This window comes from Cydia splendana, chromosome 17 (genome assembly GCF_910591565.1).
Source record: "Cydia splendana chromosome 17, ilCydSple1.2, whole genome shotgun sequence".
Lineage (NCBI taxonomy): Eukaryota > Metazoa > Arthropoda > Insecta > Lepidoptera > Tortricidae > Cydia > Cydia splendana.
In genome coordinates, this window is record NC_085976.1 from 12,310,136 (window position 1) to 12,334,692 (window position 24,557).

Below are 24,557 nucleotides of genomic sequence, written 5' to 3' on the forward strand. Positions count from 1 at the left end.
AAGGAGGTTTGGATTGTCTCGAACCATCCGGTGAGCCAGTTTAATGATATTCTAGTTTTATTTGGCGTTCAGAAGCGACGCGACAGGGAAGCCCCCGCCCGTGGCACCGGCGCCCCGCGCGGCGCCGCCCCCCGCCCGTGTCGCGCGCCGCGCCGGCGCCGCCGACTTTCTTCTGCTTTCGTCCGAGGTGACTCCGAGACGCTGCGACGCTGCGGGCCAGGGCCCGAGGTGTCGCGGTGCGGGCGAGTCCAGTCCGAGACTCCGAGAGAACACGCCCGCTCCTGTTGCTGCGGTCCGGCGCGGGTGGATTACACCTCTCGATCCCGTCCTGGCGCAAAGGTGAAGGCGAACCGCTCCTGCGTCCCGACTGCTCGAAGTGGAAGGAAGGTAAGTTACGTGGAAGCAGTGGAAACATTACAGTACAGCGGCGGTGCCGTTCGCCCGTCGGTTGCCGTCCGTCATAGCGTCGCTGGTGACCTACGCGCCGGTGGAGGCCACTACGATGACGCCGCCGAGGGCAACAGTGTCGCCGTGATGATGCGTACAACTACGAGCCAGCCGCCACGCGCACACTTCACCCCCCCGAGCCAGCGGAGGACGCTACGATGGCGCTGCCCGCCACACGCATCGGCTCCTCCCGTGCAGGTAACGTCCGTCATGTGCACCGGCGCCTGTCGAGCTGGTCGCCACGAAGGCGCCTCTCGCCTCACGTACCAGCGCCTCCCGAGCCGGCGGCGGCGGTCGCCACGATGGCGCCGCCCTCCTCACGGCTTTCGAGCTAGCTGCTACTATGGCGCCACCTGAGCCTAGCGGCGGGCGCCTCACGTACCGGTGCCTCCCGAGCTGGCCGCTATGATGGCGCCTCTCGCATCACGCACCGGCGCCTCCCGAGCCGGCGGTGACGACCACCACGTTGGCGCCGCCCGCCACGATGGAGCCGCCCGCCTAACGCACCGGCGCCTCTCGAGCTGGCCGCCACTATGGCGCCTCTCGCCTCACACAACAGCGCCTCCGAGCTTGGCGGCGGCCGCCTCACGCACAGGTGCTTCCCGAGCTGGCCGCCACGATGGCGCCTCTCACGCACCGGCGCCTCCCTAGCCGGCGGAGGCGGCCGCCACGGTGGTGCCACCCGCCTCACGCGACAGCGCCTCTCGAGCGGGCCGCCATGATGGGTCCTCGCCTCACGCACCAGCGTCTCCTGAGCCAGTGGCGGCCGCCATGATAGCGCCGCCCGCCTCGCGCACCGGTGCCTCCCGAGCCGGCCGCCACCATGGCGCCTGTCGTCTCACGAACCGGCGCCTCTCGAGCCGGCCACCACGAGGCGCCTCTCACCTTACGCACCGGCGCCTCCCGAGCGGCGGCGGTTGCCATGATGGCGCCGACAATCACGCCGATGCTGCCCACCGATGCTGCAACTACGACGATGTCGTCCCTTGCAATGGAGCCCATGTTCTGTTCGCAAGAATACCACCGCGAACTTACCCGTCGCCGATGCTGCCTACCAAGCTGACGCTGGCGCCACGGTATCAGTTTTGTCCTGTCCACATGGTCCCATTGAGGTACGCAGGCGCCTATAGTTATGGTGCCACAGTACGAACAGACCGCTAAACTCTTGGTTTCGGTTAAGGATGGCGACGGCAGACAAGGTCGTTAGGAGCCTCGTCCTAGCGTGACTCGACTGCCCGGAGTTGAAAGCGGTAAGATATGTCGATACCCAGAGGAAAATACGTCGCGTCCCTGGGCTTCATAAAGGTGCTGATCGACGAGGAGCCGTGCCGCTTCGGGGGTCCTACGACCCCCGAAGCGGCGTCCGTTACGACGTCTCGAGGCCAGCGAGCGATCCAACCGGAGAGCAGCTTTGCGACACGATCCTGTGCGACCGCTCACAACCGAGGTTGAAGGCATCGAAAAGGTCTGCAGTCCTGACATAATTATCTCTCTGCTACCCGCGCTCTCCAGCTTAAGGTCCGTCTTACAAAGACGAACTCGTTCACCAAGCCCGTAATAAACAAAATGGGACAAATAAACCCGCTGCGCCTGAACAAGCTTGAGTTTCCGGTGCTAAGAGAAAGGGGCCAGGAGGACTCCAGCAGTTTGCATCTGTCTGTCTTCGACTTTATCGAAACAGTTTTGTTACGCAAAGCGCGAAAATCGATTTTAGACTTGATTTCATCAGTTCGATTTCCTTAAAAGCATGCAGTACCATACCCCTATACTAGCTCAATATAGGCGTTTCTTCGGATAAAGCGAATTAGACCATCACGCTCCTAGACATCACGTGGGACACGCGGCACAGCACCCCGATTGAAAGTTTTCTTTTTCGTGACATACAGGCCTGCCTTGCTGCCGAGTTTCTAGCAGAAATGAGACTCAGTGCCTCCTGCTTAATAGTCTAAAATTCGCAAACTTTAGTTCATGGAGGAAGGTGACACCTTCGCAGTCCCCAGCAACACTTCTGACAGCTGCCGAAAACCTCGTGCCACTTCCCTCCTCATCTTATGCCTGCAGTCCGTTACAATCTCCAATAATGGTAAACAATGTACGAGGTAAGGCCCTTTCAGTGGAGAGTAATCGTTAACGAGCCGCATCTGCAGCGCTGACGACAGTAGTGTACTACAAACATACAACCGGACCGCTACAGTATACATAAAACGACGGCGACACTACATCCCTTCCGTTACTACGGCTGTCGCAAAAACTGCTGATGCCAGCAGATCGTCTACAAGTCGCGCTGGTTTCTTGCTACTTACCAGGTCAGTACAACTTCCGAGGGCGACGGTTTATCAAGAAGTCACTGCGCGCCAGAGGGGCAGCTGCGCCCAGAAGCCGCCGAGACTATCTTCGCCTGATAGGCGCCCTGTTAGCCGGCCTCCGCTTTCCAGAGCCCTCTCACTGTGCCACGGTATTTCTTAACCGACTCTTTGAACTGCTACCACGACGCGTTTGGCAGCTGCCGGTGATACGACTTGGCATGGATGTCTCCACCTCCCAGTCTAGTCTGTTTACTGTGACGGCGTGATTAGGAGAGCCTTCACGCAGCTGTGGTAAGCTTGCAATTTACTGGCGGTCCTAGTGAACACAACGTCAGACCGCCCTTCCTAACGAGTCAACGACCTTAAGAATCGAGGCGTAGCTCCTGTCAGATAGGACGCTCCAACACCGGGCTGGCGGGATCAGGAGTGACGTCCGCTTGATGTACCTACTGGCGTGACTGGCGCATGCATGCAACATGCCAAGGGCTAACGCTACGTAGCAAACGAGACGCAACTGTCAGTGTCTCACTAATATGGAAGAGTGATAACGAGACAGAAAGAAACTCAAGTGATCGTCCGGGGGATACTCCCGGTACTGAGTTTGTATGGCGAGAACCGGGTATTCTCGGTTCCGGTACTGTGTTTATATAGAAAACCAGTACCGGGAGCACTCCTTAGATCGTCCCCTTGTCTAGGCCGCCTGTACGCCCACAGTGTAGAAATGGTCTTCATGGTGCATCAAAATTAAGATTGATTGCCAGGTACCTCTAATATCCAGTGAAGTAACGAGCTATCTCAGACATCTATTTCTATTGTCCATGTTAGCTTTCAGAACGACACTTGTTCATAAGCCTATCGGACACTATGCCTTCTTCCAAGGCTATTAATAGCGAGACCAGCGCCTCCCAAACCACCAACTTGGGACGCGAGAAATCTAATAAAAATTATTTGCCCTAACTTGAATAGCCCTACAACGTACCTATATAGAAGAGCTGCCGCACTTTTACTGTTAGCATCAGGCCGCAGGGTCAATGACCTTACTCTACTACTTTGTAGCCCGGGCAATTGCATAGATAACTTTCGCGCTATTATTTTGTGTCCGAAATTCGGCTCTAAACCAGATAACGTGTCTTACCGACTGGACTCTTAGAAGCTCCGGAATAAAGTATAGACCCAGTAAGTAGGTAGTCTGGGTACGTCAATTTGTGAGAATTACACAAAATGTTAGGGGACACTGCGCCTATTTCTTCCAGCCACAGTCTCATCCAAGCCGGCCTCGCCTACGATTGCTTTCGATCCACGATGTACTTAATCACTAAATTGGCTGGAAAACTATCCAATTAGCTTAAGTTAATTGGAAACATGACTTTTTCTTTAGACGATTCTATCGCCGAGATTCTGCGGATCGGATGCGATTTCGAATGAGAAACCTCTCAAACCAGTTTAACGTCAGATTGGAACCTGGGATTACAATTTAAATTCTCATTTTCCTGTAATGTATCATTATAACGAGTCACTGTGATTTCATGGGTTGCAATAAGGCGTATATATTTATTCTTTCTCTGAATTCCATGACAGTAGGTGTAGCCCTAACGCTTGCGCGTCCGCTGACTCGCCACCAGGAGATAATAAACAGGTCTCAATGAAGACCTCTGACGTAGAATACGGAACACATAATATAAAAATTTTACCTTCCAATAAAATTGTTATTATGTTTCCTTCTACGTCAGAGGTCTGAGTAATGCCTTCCTGGCAGGCTACTAGGCTACTTTTATGCCGACGGTACTTCTCCTCAACAATGTGTCATGGCGGCGAGTCGCGGAAAGCGAGCAACAGTTCGCAGGAAGGGGAAGCGGAACTACGTCACGGCGTGGGGCGGAGCGACTACATAGACGCTAGCGGCATCTATCGGACACCGGAGGCGTTACTCTCTCAATGAAGACCTCTGACGTAGAAGGAAACATAATAACAATTTTATTGGAAGGTAAAATTTTTATATTATAAACTTATTTTATACTAAAGATAGAATCTCTGACATTAAATTAACTGCACCAGGACACTTACGACACCTCGGTGTCTGTCCGTCCACTGTCTAATCTAATCTAAACCACCAGCGGGCAACGTAAAGGCGTTCCTACATTTGATCGAGTTCAATTTATGAACACCACTCTGCTTCCCGTTGGCATGCAGACCGCCTAAGTCTGTTATAGCCGTCACAAGAGACTTAAAGAACAAGCTACTCTAAGGCTGCGGACTGGACGCAAGCAGCGTGCGGCGCGGCAAGCAACAAATTAAGGCCATTCCATACATTGCGCTCGACCAAATGTATGAAAGGCCTTGATTTCCCGCTGGGCCCCTTGCGTCTAAGCTGCTGCTCCTACGCCAGAGTCTTGTTTGAATTCACGCATTATCAGATCAGTAGTGTGTGGTGGCGGTGTGTTTTACCGTTGTTGGAGCGCGAGTTGTTGCCGCCAGGGAACAGCTCGAGGTTCGACGGCGGCTTGTGATCCGGCGAGCCCGCGCGCGAGCCGTCTTCTCCCCGACGCAATCAGACAAAGTCCATACTCAGTAACATTTATCTCAACATAATTGACGCTATTTCTGACTGGTCAGTGTGGAATCAGTGCAATGCAGTATACCTTCCAGCAATTACCGCGGAAGCGAAAGCACCCTCGCATCATTGCCAATCAGGGGCCCCGTTTTACGAAAGCTTGTTACTTGTAAACAAGCAAGACTCTACTAATAAAATGGGTATTAAAAAAGAAATTTTAGGCGCCTATTTCTCAGACTTAAAAATGATACCTACCCTTTAATTACATTTTCCTGTACATGACCAGCAATTTACGGTGAATTGTCATTGTCTTGCGATAATTGCCAGCGTGGTGAAACAGGCGTCACCTTTGTATTACAAGTTGCTAGCTTTCATAAATGGGCTACAGCAATACTGATAGATATCACACCGATTTCATACCGCCCAGTCAGGTATGGGCCTTATAAGTAGTGGGAGTGAGATAGGCATTGATATGTGAACGGACGGGCCCACGCAATGGTACCTAGTGTACTACCTACTATTAGTGTTAAATTTAACTGTTCGAACTTGTAAAAATAAGAGATCTCTTTCATACACATGGGAATATTACAAATGCCGCGCCGCTGTCCACCTATTTGAGTTTGCAGTTTTAAATAGCCGTTATCATTAGTACCGATTAATGAACGCACATTAATTTTGATCTCGACAGTTCTTAAGGTATATGACGGTAAACCATCGGTAAACTTAAAGATGTGTTTCAAGTATCTAAAAATGTAACCCGGTTTATAATAAAAACAATAATGGACATCTACACCGGGGTAGTGGACATCTTCATGCTAACGAATTAATTTAAGTAAATTCGTGTTTGACTTTGAGGTTACTGGGATGTTGTGTAGCACAGTCACCTTCAATAATATGTTACACAACGAAGGCCGCAAAAATACGTGACGCGCTCTTATTGCGCTACAAATAAGATCGTGTCAGATATTTTAGCGGCCTTCGTTGTGTAACATATTATTGCTGGTAACTGTACTATCGGCCACACAGTTAATTGATAATTCGTAAACCTTATTACAAAGATATAAGGCCTAAAAATGGTCAGTTAAGAGTGTTGCCTTTAGTACGATGTCGTAGGACTTCTGCATCGTGCATGTCAATTTGTTCGTCGGTGTGACAGAACATAGAACACACATAGCCTCCTAAGGCCCAAGGTAGCTATAGTACCTCTTCAGTTCAATGAAATTTAAATCCTATTCAATTGGAACAGAGTCGCTTTTGCTTTGCTTCTATCCATTTTGCAACAACGCAAAATCAACTCTATTTCCTATACTATAGGTCCAAATTTCAGTGGCAAATTTTGGATTTTAAATATGGCTGGGCCTTAGGAGGATAGAGAAGATAAGACACATCAAGTACTCGCTACTCGTCCATCGAAAATTAGTTTTAGGAAATCACAATATTACGAGTATCAATTCAGAGAAAAATCATAGGACAGTATCAGTGATAAAGGGACATATAACATTCATTCATAGAAAAATACAAGCTATATGCAAGAATATTTTTAAATTGTTATCGTTTTAATGAGAATATTGTTTGTTTTTTTTTTATATTGTTCCATTCGTTGCATATGGCTTTATATGTTATGACATTAATAATAAAGTAAACATTATAGATAGTTGATATTGGGATAGGTATAGGTAGGAAAGGGAATGGACTCTCGGCAACCTGCGAAAAAAAACTGATTTTCTGTACAGATTCACCGTAAACCGTACTAATTACTTAGTATACAAAATGCTCAAGTGAATTCTTTTATAATGATAAAACAAATGATTTTATTAGAAAGTGCCAAAAACCTACGAAATCTTTTCCCTACAAATACCCCCTTAAAAGACCCTGGATAAATTAGTCACGAGTGTTAGTTATGTTTTGATGTGTATGTATACAAATATTAAGATGTTAACACAGAGAGGTACAAATTAATAGAACAGAAGGACCACTCGATGCAGAACATGATTAACTCTCTCAGATAAGTCACATATATAGAACTAGTCGATTTAGCTAACATATTTACACAAGCAGAATAAATAGGTATACTCGTACTTATATGAAAAAATATACATTTTTTTTAATACCACAAAATAATACAGTGCATTCGACAAAACTACGTTTCATTCATAATTATTCTTCAGTGAGAAGCAAAAAGAGATTCTAAATCCCACCAAAAACGCCAGCCGTAAAAAACTGAATGTCTATCAGTCAATAAAGTTGTAAGATATAATGTAGGCAAAATTAACAAATTATTATAACGAGTACCTAACGGATTCATAGGTGAAACACAAAGATGCTTCTGTTGTGGTAAAACCTAACCACTAAAGTAGTCATTGGTACAGATACAGATATAGTTGGTCAAACCAATTTGTCAGTCAGTAAGAACCAGGAAAACTATACTCATCCTTTTATTTTGGGTGCTAGTATTAGTGTAAGACAAAGATAGTATGATTCTCTCTGTCTATGATTGAAATGAGACAGTCCTTTGACAAACTATATGTGGCGAGCATTAGTTATTCATTATGTTTTGCATCCTTCAGCGTTTCTGTACTATTATCTGATGAAGAGTTTGTTTCTGAGAGTTCTGAGTGCTACAGTCCGCGGTAAGCGTGCGAGTGCCGACTCCGAGACAAACGTGACGTTTGACTGTGGATAGCAATACTTTTCACCCAACATGTTGGCAAGGTTAATCAACTTTTTTGCTATGACAGCTGCCTTTAAGGTTTGAAGATTTAATAGTAGTACTTTAAATATCAATCAGTTGATATATGAGACCAATTCCAAGCCCAGTACACAAAGAACTGATTATCTACAGATACAGCTTACGTCCGTTGCGCTAACGTCTGTACAATAGTTCGTTCCTCAATAACGTGTATCACCCAAAAAGACTACATGTTAGGCCCGTAACCACACATATAATATTTAAAAAATTTAGCGTTATATAGTTATTTACATCAGGTTGGAGTGATAAATTCCGTGGTAACATAATAACACTGTTCAAATTAGACAACAAAGTTGATTCATCTTGCACTATCTACTTTGCGAAGTATGTAACCTTCACCTTCAAACCCCACATATACCCCCACCACCAAAAGCAATCCACAACCAAAACATAAATAAACAAATAAAAACCTAAGTCACCTTTCCATGGGTCTCTGCCGTTAAACTGATTTCTTGGCGCCGGGTGGGGTTTGAACTGATACGCCGTGGGGTTAGGGCGGGGTTTGGGTGGGGTGGGCATCTCCCAGGCTTTGAAGGGGTCGCTGGTGCTGAGGTCGCCGACGGAGGAAGAGGGGGGGATGTGCTGGCGGGGCCGGGACAGGCTTTGGGTGGAACCGTACCGCCTACCATTGTTCAGGTCGTGGATACCCTCGATGTGGAGGTCGGCGAGGGTCTTGGGCACGAACTCCAACTTGGGACGGTTCACGGCCTCCTCTTTCCTGTGGAAGAAAGCATGCATTGGTTTACTTAGAACGATTGCCAGGTGCCCCTATCAAGTTACATAAGATATCGAAAAAAAGAATCTAAGTCATTGCATCAGCGAAATATAGCCCCTTATGACGATATCCCAGTAATTATTGAAGTGAAAACTTCTTTAGCGGCGCTGTGCACTTTTTGTGATGGGGAAAAAATGTTAAACTGGCGACAGCGTAAGACGTAAGACGCTTCGTAAGACGGACACGTGACCTGATCGAAAAACTGTTACAATGTCATTGAGTTTTCACTTCTGCCGGCACTCCCGGAGTGCAACCCGTTGTTTTTTTTTTATTAAAATTATCTCCTGATATGATCCTTCATATCGCACCCACTCCACGGCATGGTTTTACATTACATAGTACAACAAGCCCGTTAAGAGGCTGACGACCAATTTACTTAACATCACACAAAGCTTACGCCTACGACCTCTTCGGATGCTAATGAGTTTCGGCGGCCAACAATGTCTCTGTTTTGTCGTTGACCTTCTGATAACAGTGATAACAAATTAGATTAGGTACATTGATATTCTTTTATTGACTGACCGAATATTAAACAAACAGAATGTTGTTTTTATAATTCAATTTATTTAATGAAAATTGTCATGCAAATTTTCTTTCTCAGAAACAATGCCTACGGTCCGCCATTATGAAGTAAATTTCATATGTATGTACTTGTACAGTCATCAGCAATAGTATGTTACACAACTAGGGCCGCAAAAATATATGACGCGCTCTTATTGCGCTCCAAATAAGAACGTGTCACATATTTTTGCGGCCCTAGTTGTGTAACATACTATTGCTGATGACTGTACATAGTGAAGGTAAAATTGATAGTTTAGATTTATGACAATATCCGTTTCCGTTTTAGAGCATACAGTAACTGGAGTAGCCTTACGTCATTTGAACTCCCAATAGTGCTACTTGAAATATACGAGTAATGTTAAAGTTTAATAAGAGTGAATTTACAAATTTAATTAAGACCATAAATATTAAGATTTTCGATGTTACGAGTTCTTAAAATATCGCGAAAACTGCGCAACTCTCGGGAAAAATATGAAACAAGAAAATAAACAGTTTGCCGATAGTTTCTTAGGAACTAAATGTGGAGGAAACTGCTATATTCTCAGAGGCTTTCCAATGTCTGACGAAGCTATTTACATAAACATCCTCTATTCAGGCGGGATTTAGGAAACGCCGTGGAACGTAACGACATATTCCAAGCGACATAAAGGCTCAAACTAACAAAGGATGTTTAGTTTCCCTATAAAACGCGGTCGGCATGTTTCAGCTACAAAGTTATTGGTTGTACCTATAGTAAAGTTGAAAATCATAGAAAAAAAACTTGCACCGAATTTGACAGTTGATGTAACGGTGCTGCACGAGTATGGACAACACAGACGTCAACGTTTTTTTCTCAGAATGTCGTTATAGACGTTTTTTCGCAGAATCTTCCAAAAACTAGGTAGCTACCGCTGCCACGCAACCATAGTCCAATATTTTACAAGATACTAACTTCTCCATAAGCGTCGATACGAGCCCTTGCAGGATCTCCGTACATTGCTGGTGGTACTCCAGTAGCCCTTCCGCGAAGAATGTGAGCTGCGCGACTTGCTCCACCTAGAAGCACAAGTGTGGAACATTATTATTGTGAATCATTGTCACAGGGCGGTCACGCCATACATCAAAAATCGTTTGCGCTTATAAGTGTGCGCGGCACGTCTGTACACTCTTCATTGTGTGTGTATGGGTAAGTCGCTTTACTGAGAGGACGCCAGAAGTCCGCCAGATTCATGTCGCGGCCAGTCGCGGGGCGAGGTAACGCGAGTCGGGGCGGGGCGGTGCGTGGCCGTTCTGTATGATAATACTATTACTCTGTGTCATTGTGATGTTGTTTACAATAACATAACTGTAAGTTTTGGAGCATATTTACTGGGAATCAATGTGAATTTAATGACAAAACTTCCGTCACTCACGTAGGTACCTAACCTCCTCCTCCTTATGGAGCGAAACATGGCGAGCAATTTTCAAAGTGATTTAGTTAACAAACGTTAAAATACCGAAAATAGCACTTAACTATAAATCATGGAGTATAGAGTAAAAGGAGTGAAATTTCTTATGGTAGAACAGTTGTAAAAGTGTCCAGCAGTCAGCTTTAGGTAAATAATAATTCGAAATCCAGAGTAGCGCTAGAGTAGCTAAGAACGTAGGCGTTATTGACGGAGTGAAGTGCGCTGTCAATGATTTAAATTTTTTTATCAAATATTCTAGGTATTGTGGCGCCACCTATTTAAGGTTTTTTGACAGACACTCTTTGATACATGGAGATTGTTTTCCTTACTATAATATAAATTATGAAAATTAACTTACGTCATTGTCAAGAAGGTTGAACATGCCAATCTGCGCGAGCGTCAGAGACTCGGCGAACTTATCTTCCGCCTGCCGTATCTCATCATCTGGAATTTGAGAACCTGGCGTGTCAGCGCTTAATCAAAATCAAACAGCAAAAAAAAAAAAAAAACGTGAAATAATACAGACCAAACGGCGAAAATAAACGCAAGCGGGTTATATGGATTAGGTCCGACGTATGCGCAGGGCAGGAGCGGAACATGAAAAAAAAACGAGCAAATATTAAAGTAATGGGGGTTAACAAAACTGCCAATTATTCAATACAGAGGACACCAGATTGGATACAATTTAATAAATTGTCACAGGAGTGGCATTCAAAGTTTACAAATCGATCTTGTTTTGACAGCACTCGCAGTGCATAAATTGGTGAAGATCTGCTGCGAGTAATATCAGAATGAGATCAATTTCAAAGTGTCGTCACGACTGAAATCACAAACCTAAGCGTCCTCTGTTGTGTGAGTTGAGCTTATAAAATAAAAATTGAAAACGTCCCTTGCTAGAATGAGAGTTTCAAGTAACGTTTCAAGGAATATCTAATAAGAGGCGAGGTAAATAACTAAATAATTGAATCAGTCCAACGACATATATTTCATCAAAATATTTTATCATAAGGACTAAACTGCAAAACGTAATTCAAGACCAAAAAAAGTAAGACAATGTTGCCACTGCAATAATTTGTTTGTAAAATAGTAAATTTCTTTTGATAAATAATCACGCTGAGATAATTTATTTATTAGTAATTTTACTCCTACGATTTAAAAAAAGTACTTTTATTTTCTTATTTTTACATAAATACAAGACGCGCTATTAAAAAGTGGCAACATTTTCTTACTTTTTTTGGTCTTGAATTACGTTTTACAGTATAGGTATATTGAGGTCTTAGCACCATACAAATGTAAATCAATGAAATGTTTAAGAGTAGCATTGTATGACAATTTGTCAATCATCTTTATTAATACCACTGCTAATTTCTCATTATCAAATGAGTTTTAATAGCAACGATATGTTCCTCATCGATCTAGCAAAAGACACTATTAGCCTTAAATCAAATCAAAACATGATTAGGGACAACTTCTAGCCTTGAATTACGATTATTTGAGTTTATTTCACATACCCTGTCTTGGAGTATTGCCGTGACTGGGGCTCATGTAAGGGCTCACCTTACCATGGCCTTGGCCTGGCCAATCATTCATATAAACAAACAGAGACAAACTTAAAGGTTGACTGAACAAAAATATATAGAAGATGAGTAATTAAATTTAAACCGTGTTGAAATGCTAACTTTTTAATAAAAAAAACGGCTTGACTCAAGTTAGTAGCTATAACACAGGCCACAGATTAGGTAATGCGACGTGGAATGAATGCATATTGCTTAAAGGGTTTTTAATTAAGATAAGGAAGTTCTTTCATTTGCCTACGTTTTTTTAATTTATGTCGCATGGCTATGAGATACCATCTCATAAGGCTGAGATTTAAGAATGTCTTCAGAACTTTTAGTGAGTACGAACGTGAGTCAAACCGGGTTTTATACTGTAAGAAGATGAAGTAAATCATAATCACCTTTTGCTTGGCGACGTCGTTTGCAGTCGAAGTCCAATCTACGGCCCTGTAGTTTCTTTCGGTGGTGCTGTAAAACATTTCATGTTGAATTTTGTGACCGGCATAGAGAAGCGTCTAAAAAAATATTACTCATAATAAATAAATATTATTAAATAAATATTACTCAAATGTGGTAGAAAAGATCGGAGCTGAGCTGAGAGTTACTGAGCTCGCACAGCGCGTAAAAAGTTATTTGTTTTACAAGGGGGCAAAGTTGTTGTTTAACCGCTCGTGCTAATATTGATACCCGAGCAAGCGAAAGATTCCAAGTAGCAAGTAGCGTAGCGAGTGGTTCGAAAAATGGAATCTTGAGCGTTGCGAGGGTTTCAAAGCACGAGGGTTAAACAAAATTTGCCCCCCCGACTGAAACACAAATTTTTTCACCACACCAACCCGAAGCAAATATTAAATGTAAAATATCAAACAAAATCTAATCCAACTGAATGTTATTAAATATTTATCATCCAAAATCATCATTTAAAAGTCAATTCTACCAGCAAACATAAGAAAACAACTCAAAATTTGCATATGATTACTTTGCCTCACTTGTGAATAAAATGCAACTTTGCTATCAGTTTTTGAAGTGCAAAGTAAGCCTTTCCGAGCTGGTGTGGTGAAAATACCTAAACTCGCTCAACGCCGAAACGTGAGAGCGCTCTTAACGCTCGCGAATCTACTACGACAGTTACTGGTTTAGTAGTTCTGGTAGAGGCACGTAACGCAAGCATGAGAGAACTAAAATTATTCCTTAGATTACAAACGGCTTGAGCACACGCCACGAGCTGGAACCGTGCTTAGTCTAGTGTAAACTGACCTTTAATGTATAAAGACATGGAAGCGAATAGGGAACGTAACGTACCATAACTTCTTTGAGGTCTTTGGTTTGCAGGTGATGCAGTGGTTCGAGGAAGCTTTGTTTGATGTTGTCGTCGAGGGAATACTTCACGTCCGCCATATTTTTCATGGCCTCACCCATTTCGATGAGACATTGGGCTGGAACAATAATCACAATTTAATCAAATGGCGCTGCTAGCATTTCGCGAGCGATCGTATCATATCAATATCTAAATCATAGCAGACCGCTACATACGAGGATACTCCGGCTACGGCGTAGCACTTTGTAGCGGATCTGAGCCTTAGAACAAAAGCTCGTGAAATTAGATACCGCTAGCCCTACTCTAGTATAGAATTCGGTTCGTGGAGCCAGAATTTGTATTCCAGAGTTGCGTGATTTACGAAACCCTTCTTCAAGTTTCAAGTAGTGCAGTATACAATCGCTCAGCACGCCCTCTGAATAAAATGTTTCTTCACTTACAGGCGTATGTATTCTGATTTTAGTAACAGGTTATGAATCGGATCTGGATTAGACATGAATCTGATCTGTCAGTGTCAAAAGTGACATTTCTTCAACTACAAAACGTCACCTTTGACACTGACAAATCAGAATACGCCTGTTTCTCTCATCTGATACGAGTATATCGGATATATCCACCATATGACTTGAGTTCTCAGCGTTCTCGCACACGCAACTCTATATACTTGAAGTCGCGCTAGATCAGCGGTCGGCAACAAGCGGCCCGCGAACCCCCCTGGCTATTTTGTATGTAATATTGTCAAACAACAATGTCTGATAAACTCACACTTATTAACAAAAGTGCGGCCCGCGTCAACTTCCTTAACTACTATGTGGCCCTTGGCTGCTAAAAGGTTACCGACCGCTGCGCTAGATGTATGGAGTCGCGCGTGAGAACGCAAGTCACGAGCCGGTCTGATTGGCGAAACGGCGAGGTCATATTTGAAGAGATATCTACTTACAGAACACAGTGTCCTCTCCAAGTTTCTTCCCGTAGTGCAGCATACAGTCGCCCAGCACGCCCTCTGGCTGAGGGTAGGTATTGCTCTTCGCCTGCCCGCTCAGTTTGCTGATCCCCTTCACGGCGGCCATCTTCGCTCGCGCTGTCGGATTTGGCTGGAGGAACTCTTTTGTTTTGATTTGTAGCTCTTCCACTAGCTCGCATGTTACGTCTGTTTTCTGAAACATATTGTAATCGAAATTTGAGACGAACCTTACGGCACCTTATACGCTAAAATCCGTGGTGCCATTTACTCATACACTCGATAATCATTAGCCTTGCATGTTCGTCAGTCTTAGTCGAGTAAAAAGTACCTATTCTCAAACAAACACCGCGCTGCGGTATTTATGCTTTTATTAGAACACTTTGCCTCAAAACGTAAGAACAATAGACGAGCCGACACCGGAAGCAGGTATACCTCGAGGCTTCTACACGGAAAGGAGTTTTTGAAGGTGTTTTGTAAACAAACCCCCCTAGGAGGATATTCGCCGCGTTGCCGTATTGTTTTGATGCGAGACGAGACTACAAAGCGTCAGCGCTTCGGTTCTACCCGACAGACGGGTCCCAAGTTTATACATACATATTTGCTAATACCATCTATCATCATAATCATCATCGCTGTATAAAATACAAATCCTACTCTATGAGGCTCTGCCAAGATCGCAATCGTTTGAAGAAAACGAAACGCTAATTATTTCCGTACATTATTTACGTTTCCTTCTCTGCAACCGATTGTCATCTTGACTAGGCCCCCATAAATGAATTGTAATAGAACCGCGGCAAGTAAATAGGTACACATTTGATTCCATCAAACAACGATAGAGTTTATTCTAGAGATGCCACGAATATTCGGCAACTATTCGGTATTCGGCCTATTCGGCCACTTTGGCGAATATTCGGTATTCGGCCGAATATTGCTTACTATTCGGCCGAATACTGAATATCTTTTGCACCTACCTAAAAGGAAAAATTACACAAAAAAATTACCAAAAACTAGTTATATTTAATATTTAAAATGTATTCTTGGAAAGTAGTTAATAGTGTTAATACGGAGGCAGGTTTTTGAGCATTTGTTGATTCCAAAACATTTTATTTTTATCATGGGTCTGATTTGCTTGACTCTAACTACATTCATTAATTCTGTTCAACAAAAAAACCGGCCAAGTGCGAGTCGGACTCGCGTTTCAAGGGTTCCGTACATTAAGTCCGACTCACGCTTGACTGCACATTTCTAATTTCTGTCATCTATAGGTAAAGAACTATTTTGTGTATTTTTTTCAAAATTTTAGACCCAGTAGTTTCGGAGATAAAGGGGGGGAAATGGTAATTTTATGGCTATTTTCTTAAATTACTTCTAACCTGATGTGTTTTATTATTATAAATATATTAGAAATCGTCAAGATGAGCTCTTTCATTTGATATATAACACGATATAGTTTACACGATATACTTTTTTTTTAACTTTCTCATTTACCCCCCCCAACCCCAAAAAGTGCCCCCCGTGTTTAACATTAATTTGTTTACGTTACATGTCCATCTTTGGGTCACTAATTTACATATGTGTACCAAATTTCAAATAAATTGGTCTAGTAGTTTCCGAGAAAATAGGCTGTAACAGACGGAGAGACAGACGCACGAGTGATCCTATAAGGGTTCCGTTTTTTCCTTTTGAGGTACGGAACCCTAAAAATATATCTTAGCAAGCGTTGTGCTTTGTTGTGGCGAACAGTTTTCATGATAATTGTGACTGAAAATGTTCGCATGTCATGCCGAATATTCGGTATTCGGCCGAGGGGGGCCGAATATTCGGTATTCGGCCAAATTCACTATTCGGGGCATCCCTAGTTTATTCCAAATGAATACCATTTTCGCATTATGTCAAAGTAACTCCTTATAAATTAAATTGAATGTTTAATAACTCACTCTTTCCATTTCCACGAAGTCCAAATCCAATTTCGTGCCTTCGGCACCTCCCATTTTCTCTGTGACATACTGAAACAAAGGAAAGCAATGAATTAACGAAGCTGCTTTTCAAATGTAGAAGTCATTAGTTAATTAAGTGGTCGCAATGATGTTATCAGGGCCGGTTGCATCTAACTGTATCTTATAATCTAAATTAATAGCATTACTTATAAACACACTATACATTTGCCTGAATTTAGTTATTATTCGTTTGTCTTCATCTGTCATTTGTAAGCAAGGGATAAAACATAATTTAACTAAAGTTTTATTAATATAAAGGGGCCTTATAGGAGGCAAAAATATATACATAATGCTATCTGACGTTGTTAACTGTAATCTATGTATAAATAGTTTAATAGTTTTACCTAATTCATATTAGATTAATCCAACACGCAGTAGGTTATTAATACTAATACATTAATAACGAAAATAACTCATTACTTACGACCTAATTTAATAAACTAGGTACGCGATACATCACCAATTACCGAGAAACAATCAAATTCCTCTATGCCGACACGTGTTTTCATTTTCGTGTAACGCACATAATTAAACACGCGACATCTATTTCCAACCTGTGTAATAAATTAGTAAAATCTAGACAGTTCTAGCACGATCAATAAAAAGACCGAGAAACAGCATAGCAGCAGTGTCAGGTCAATTGGATTCGTTAGAGGTGAGTGCTAAGAAGAGTAAGAAGTAACTAATATCCAGTGACAATTTAAGCGCGAAACAACACATTGTGAACGAAATCACCTTTACAAGAGGATGCTACTTGGATGATCGGAAACGCTCGGTTTTAGGATGCTGGGAGCATTCGAGAGAAAATCGGCTTCGCTGATGAGGTACAGATTAACCAATTCATCGCTAATTCTAATTAGGTACATCAGGAAAACTCATGCTATCGACTAAAACATCTCAACGCGTTTGCGGAGCAAAACGCATATTGTAATAAAACTCAAGCCAGTTAGCCAGCTAAAATAATTCCCAATTTATGTCTAAAGAAAACGGCATGACTCATGAATTTTAGCTATCAAAAATGGGTTTTATAGGACAGGGGGCTTAGATAGCATTATTATTTATTCTCTGCCTCTTCACGAGCGCCTGTACAAAGTATTTCATTACCATTCTGTTTGAGATGAGGGATCCTGCCTGCGAATAGCCAATTGAAACAAAGCGTCTATTTGTTCGCGTGTTCAAATTTGATCCGTGCTCAAGGAGACTCGACAAAGGATCGCTCATGTGAGACTAGGAGCCGATCTACTGAGTTGGAAGAACAATATTGTTATTTCAGACTACGTCAATTGGAAATTTATCAGTTAGTTTTTTGAAGCAGAAAAGAAGTTTGCTGAAATGTTAAGATTTATTTTATGGTGTTGTAGGTTGACGTCGTTAAGTTATTGATGTATGGTGTACCTACCTATTGATGTTATACCAACCAGTTGTTTAGATCCGGAGAAGGACATACCTACGATACAGATGTAGTGCGTAATTGTTTTCCATCGTATTTTCTCGGAAACGTTCGTATTTGTCATGCTACGTACTTCAGTCAACCTCAGCACTTTTTGTACTTAGCTTGAAAAAGCAAGACACGTTTGAACGTTTCCGTGAAAATTCGAAGGAAAACAATTATGCACTACATATGTACTTTTAACCAAGGAATCATTACCTGATTAATAGGTGCCGTAAATTTTAATAGGTACAGTCGACGTCAAAGTTATGTTTACATATTACAAAGAAGTAAGGTGAATGTGGTTTTAAAACTAAAGAGAACGTAACGGTCAAGGGATTTAATTTCAGTACTATTTAGTACCTTGTCACACTGACAATAGCATGAGATCCCTAGCGACTTTCCTATTGAGTGTCGCTATGACAAGGTACGAAATGGCCAAAACTATCTATACACTATCATGAGACGTGAGCAGGACTAATCCTGCACACTCAGTAACTGATAATTGATCGATCACCGTCGTATTTAGGTAAAACAACCACACCTTTTCCCATTTTTTAACTTTTTGGTGAGGGCAAATTTAATTCTCTACAATCATAATCATGGTCACCCTACAAGACCTAATTAATAAACATAAACCCTCTTTAACCGTAATGACAGTATTTTCATTACGAAGAAAATAAACTGTCAAACTTGAGTGACATACGAGTTTTCAAAAGTAACCAGACCGTGATGACAGTGATGACATTCAATTTGACACAGAATATCGGTAGTTTAGTAATCTAATTTTAGGGTGCCATGCATGTCGTAAATAAATTTATAACTTTTTTTTTCAACACGACTAGAAAATTAACGTTAACCTCACTAATACTGATACGAAACAGTTGCTTATAATTTACGAAATGCGCAGTGTTAGTCTCACGTCTCCTGAATCACCCTGTATAATCTATCCGATTCGAACTTTAAGATACGTCAATTCATAGATCTAAAATATGTCGCAGTCGGATCGTATAATCCGCCGTATTACATTACGGCTAGCCGTTTCCAAAAACAGGGGCGTTTTGAAATGCGGCGGTTTAACGATTAGCCGGATTGAATGCGGCTGAATGAGAATTCGCCGGAATGTATTCGGCGCCATACGTTCTTCAACACGGCTAGCCGGAATGTAATACAGCGAGTCATTAGCCGCCGCTTTGACAGTTTTTAGTTCCCATTTTTACACTCGTGGCGCTGCCTGACATAACATCAACAAACTATGAAAAACGCTGGGGTGTCCATCAAATCTGGAGTTCGTCGGACTGTTTCTTTTTAAAAAAACACTTCACTACCTTAATACTGACTGTAGCTTTCTTGTAGTGAGTGGGACAAATTGACCGGTCACGGCGTCAACGGTGGTCGCAGATACCTTCCATAACACTTAAGGTAGCGCAGCAGAAAAAGTATGAGAAAAACATTCTACCCCACAGCGTTATCGTAATAACATCGAAAAGCCGAGCACATTCGAAAGCAAAGAATGGCCGTTTAGCCGTGAAGAGTTATCGGAGCGCCGTATAAAGCCCGGGGTCGAGGCCTACCCTTGACCGAGATCGTCCTCTCGTTCCGTCGCAAATTATATAACGGAAGCTTCCATGTTACAATGTGAAACGTCGATTTATGGGATTACTTGGTAATCAATAACATGGCTTATTTATGTAGTAAATCTCGTGGTAGTTAATTGGAACTAGGTGATTTATAGGGATTTGAGTTTAAATATTTTACAAGCTTTAATTTAGTGGGCACCTATTACGTTTTTCAGCGTCTATCATTGAATTTTGGCTCGTTAAAATCACCGTGATAAATGTCTGAAATAACAGTAAATAATCGGCCAAGAGCATGTCGGGCCATGCTCAGTGTAGGGTTTCGTAGTTACCATTCTGTCAAAATAGGCCAAACGAGGGCTAATAGTAAGTATCATGTACATTATAAGTATACATCGGTAACTCGTGGCATTTAGGTAGCGCTTAAAAGTTTATTTTAATTAATTTCCTTTTTTTAGTGGTTTCTTTTTCTCGACTCGTATAGGAAGAACATTGTCACATCACTAGTCTGTGCCTGCTACCTAAATGCCACGAGTTACCGATGTGTGCTCATCACTAATCTTTTAAGTGCTACCTAAATGCCACGAGTTACCGATGTGTAATTATAAGCAATGCAGCGCTTTGTACGTCTTTTTACTAAGAAAATAACTGCATGCCGGCAGAATATGCTGACCTAACACCTTTTACTAACCAACATTGTATGTACCATATTCTTGGAAATAAAGTATTAAAAAGTATTGAATTGAATTAAGATTTCTTGCAATAACTAAAAAACTACTGGACCGATCATGTTTCACGGTTTTTTCATATTTTTGGACCCATGGTTCAAAAGTTACATATTCCAGTTGTAATACGTTGGCTTTAGTAAAAACGCTGTATATTTTTCTAAATCTTAATAGGTAGGTATAGTATATTTAGAAGAGCCAAAATATCTTTACACTACCTTGATGTCGAGGCAAAAATGGCGTGTACACACATTTTGGCGCTTTGTCCGTGTCAATATCCTGTATTACATTTTTGGGAACGAGCAGCACTGTATTACATTTTTGGGAACGAGACGCAGTTGAACTTTAAAAGAGCGGCACGCGAGCACTAGTTTGCTTAGATTGGGCTAGTGCGACCAATTTAAATCTCTAATTGTCCCAATGTCGCTGAGGGTCCTGTCAGGACACGAAGGCCTCCATAATTGGGACACGGCTATATAGGACGAGGCGCGGGTCACGGCCACCGCCCCGCAACCCGCCCGCCCAGGATGTCGCACAGTGACCAAATATTACATTTTCCACTTAAATAGTTACAATGCCGCTATAATATGAATACCATGTAACTAAAAAAAGCGGCCAAGTGCGAGTCAGATTCGCGCACGAAGGGTTCCGTACCATGACGCAAAAAACGGCAAAATCACGTTTGTTGTATGGGAACCCCACTTAAATATGTATTATATTCTGTTTTGATGTATTTGTTGTTATAGCGGCAACAGAAATACATCATCTGTGAAAATTTCAACTGCCTAGCTATCACGGTTCATTAGATACAGCCTGCATGGTGACAGACAGACGGACAGCAGAGTCTTAGTAATAGGGTCCCGTTTTTACCTTTTGGGTACGGAACCCTAGAAAGGAACTTAGGAAACAGGAGATATCGTCATTATTATTCGACTGTTTAGCGTAGTATAAGAAACTGGAGGTCCAGGGTTCGATTCAGGGTAAGGATTCATTATGTACTTATCATTATCAATATCACATAGGTGATGATAAAGATTTGACTTTGTTTTTTTTATTACTATCGAATTAAGCCCCTTATGATAATAACCAATAATTGACAGGCAGATATTGTCTTATGGCATTAAGTCCGGCTTTTGCACTGCAATGTTTTCTTTTGTGTACTAAAATTTAAATGAATAGATAAATAATTCAAGCAAACTACAGCATAAGGAATCACGTTAAATAACAGTACAAATTACCCATTTCAAATTAACCCAACCTTATATATTATTCAAAAATCCATCGGGTGGAAGTAGGCTAAGGCAATATTGTATGCGCTATTAGAGCTCCATCAATCATAAGAGGCTCGATTTACTTGTATATCCGAGACTCTTTTAATACAATATTACAAGAATGACCATACTTGGTAAAGCTTTATCTAAACGGGACATTGCTAACATAGGTCTACCGTTTAGCTGAGGTGGTTGGTAAGAAGTTATTATGGTCACCTAAGGACTGATTGAAGGCATGAAGGTAACTTGTATTATGTGTAATCAAAACCCAATTCAGATTCTGACCCTTTAAGTAGAAAATCACCACGCAACTTATTTACTAACCGCCTGAGATAGAAGCGCACATAGATACTCAAACGATTTCCATACTACGGCATATCCCTCCCCTCCAGTGACATCGTGGCAGGCTCTGAATAGGTACAATCTCGTGACGTCACGGTCATTAAGTTTAATGAAGTTCGAGAGAATCCAATCGGTTAATTGCAAAACATTTCATCCGGACAAAATGCAGAATCAGCGGGTTTGAGGTCGATCGATGTTCAGGTAGCCGATTCTGTTTTAACAATTAAATATGATCTTTGATTTCTTTATCTCTTTCTTTGACCTTAATCACGTCGCGTCTTGCGTCACTTTGGCACTTACCTACCTACTTGTTAGAACGTGACAGACATGATGACAGACGATAAAGTAATAAGGCGATCATGCTATCGGTATACTACGTTGAATCAAATATTAAGAGATGTGGAGAGAACATAGTTGTATTCATTGTATATGAAGTCCATCTTCATCTAAGCCATTTTAAGCCGGGTAACAAGACCGGATTAGCGAAACGCGGGTCCGAATTATGTGGTTAATAGAACACATTCACCGTAAAATGTAAATGTACCATCGCTCACACTGTTAACTGTACATAGGTGGACCTTATACATTTTGTAATAAGGTCCACCGATGTACAGTTAGGAGTGGTGCTGTTTGTACATAACTGTTATGTTATGAGGCATAATGTATATATATATAACATTAAGGATATTTAGGATTCACTGAACATAATTGGGAATTTAGGAACGAATTAATTCCGTTCTGTGTCCACAATAGTTAAGCCCTTTAGATTCCACTAGTAGGTAAGGTGTTTATACGGTTTAAAAGGACAGGGTGGCCTTAATCTTGGACAAAGACGGCTTGAGCCTCTAAAGCTTTGCGAGCCTATCTCACAACACTATTCCATTGTTTATTTTCATACCGATTAAATACAAGGATATCGCGGGTGCTGTAGATGTAGACTGTCAAGGAATTATTTTTGGAAAATCCAAAGTTTTGGCAACCAGAGTTACCCTGCATAATGTACGGAGCGATACAGCGACATCTACATCACCTGTCAAATTCCAGACACGGATGTGTCTTACGGCTCGATTCGGGAAATGAATTAGAGACTCACTAGATATGAAATAGTAAAGATATGTGACGTTCCACAGCAAAAGGTACCTTATGGCGGCTGGCGCCGCGATTCGGGAAATGAATTAGAGATTCACTAGATATGAAATAGTGAAGATATGTGACGTTCCACGGAAAAGCCGCCATAAGGTACCTTTACCCGTGGGACGTCTGATATCTTTACTATATCTTATCTAGTTAATCTCTAATTCATTTCCCGAATCGCGCCGTTAGACTTTTCACATCTTTCTTACACAACACAGTCAATGGGTCTTTGCAAAATGTAAACAATTAATCAATTCTGTCAATCGTAAATGAATAACGTCTACTTACTTGATTTGCTTTGTTAATTTGCTTCTTAAGACCCGCGAAAGCCATTGTGTTGATTCCTTGAAGAGCCTAATGGTCTGAAACAAAATAATAGTACATTATTACAGAAGCCGGGAAGTAAGGGTTGGTGGCTGAGCACATATGATAATGTACGGAGGGACCCGTACAATGTCAGGGTTGGCCGTGTCGGAGAATGGCTGAAATGTGTCATCTATCGCCTTCAAGAGGCGTTTTATCATGCAAACCTTGACAAATAGAGCAAACTAGGGTGTTACGTACACCTGAGTGGCATTCGACGCAGTTCCGCCAAGGCGTCATAGAGTGCGCTGTCAAAAAAATTGAAGTCCAGAACAATTGAAGTTATGCTGTCAATCATTCTTCAAGGGAGCACGATGAGAATTAACGGGAGAAGATGACGTCTGTGGCGGTTCCTGCGTCTAATCCACTGGTTTGCTTAAAGCCGAGCTTTAATTTTTCTCCAGGAAAAGTTATTCATTTAGTCATGCAGAAATCTTTATAGTTTATAGGGCTGTATCTGCTAAACCGTGCGCTGTAGCATTTACGATACAAGTGCAAAAAGTAGTAAACTCGCAACGAGTGGCGATAAATTAAAACGAGACATAATTACCTATTCGTTATAGGCACACTTTGCTATTTATGTCTTTATGACATTAGTGCGGTAAAGTAGTACCATATATGCTTTACATCGTTTTTTTTTATTAGCCTATACGAGTGCCCCAGTGCTGGGCAAAGGCCTCCCCTCTTTCCCGCCATTTGGTCCTACCCGATGCACACTCCCGCCACTCTTTACAAAATGTGTCAATCCTGTGTCATGTGGGACCCAGTCTGTAGCTAGTTTGGTCCAGCGCTCCTGGTACAATCGGCAGACGTGCCCCGCCCAGTCCCACTTTAGCTTGATTATTTCGATTGGCTCATAGAAAAAGTATGGCATAGAATAAATTGGTGAAGTTGGTTTTACTATTAATACATTGTATTTTTTTGTTTTCACATGTCTAAATCTGTCAGTGCGGGAAAGAGGCTGAAGCCAATTAATGATAATCTTATCAACTAATTTCAGTTCGGACTTACGATGCAATATTACATGCACAATTGAACATTTAATTGAATTATTAATTTGTATACAAA

General features: G+C 42.2%; 1 protein-coding gene across 7 annotated transcripts in view; it reads right to left on the reverse strand.

The window, feature by feature from the left end:
* LOC134798796 (endophilin-A) overlaps positions 1-24,557 on the reverse strand; it is an 89,982-nt gene that overhangs the window by 8,602 nt on the left and 56,823 nt on the right. For 2 of the 7 annotated variants that reach the window (XM_063771179.1, XM_063771180.1), the window contains exons 2-10: positions 23,415-23,488; positions 16,589-16,657; positions 14,628-14,844; positions 13,672-13,805; positions 12,774-12,840; positions 12,328-12,384; positions 11,175-11,260; positions 10,321-10,424; positions 8,473-8,771 (exon numbers count right to left, since the gene is read on the reverse strand). In XM_063771179.1, coding sequence (XP_063627249.1) covers positions 8,473-8,771; positions 10,321-10,424; positions 11,175-11,260; positions 12,328-12,384; positions 12,774-12,840; positions 13,672-13,805; positions 14,628-14,844; positions 16,589-16,657; positions 23,415-23,459 — 1,078 coding nt within the window. In that variant the 5' untranslated portion in view covers positions 23,460-23,488. Of the gene's footprint in view, positions 1-5,198; positions 5,289-8,472; positions 8,772-10,320; positions 10,425-11,174; positions 11,276-12,327; positions 12,385-12,773; positions 12,841-13,671; positions 13,806-14,627; positions 14,845-16,588; positions 16,658-23,414; positions 23,489-24,557 lie in introns of all 7 variants that reach the window. The other 5 variants (XM_063771184.1, XM_063771183.1, XM_063771185.1 and 2 more) reach the window with 5 other exon arrangements.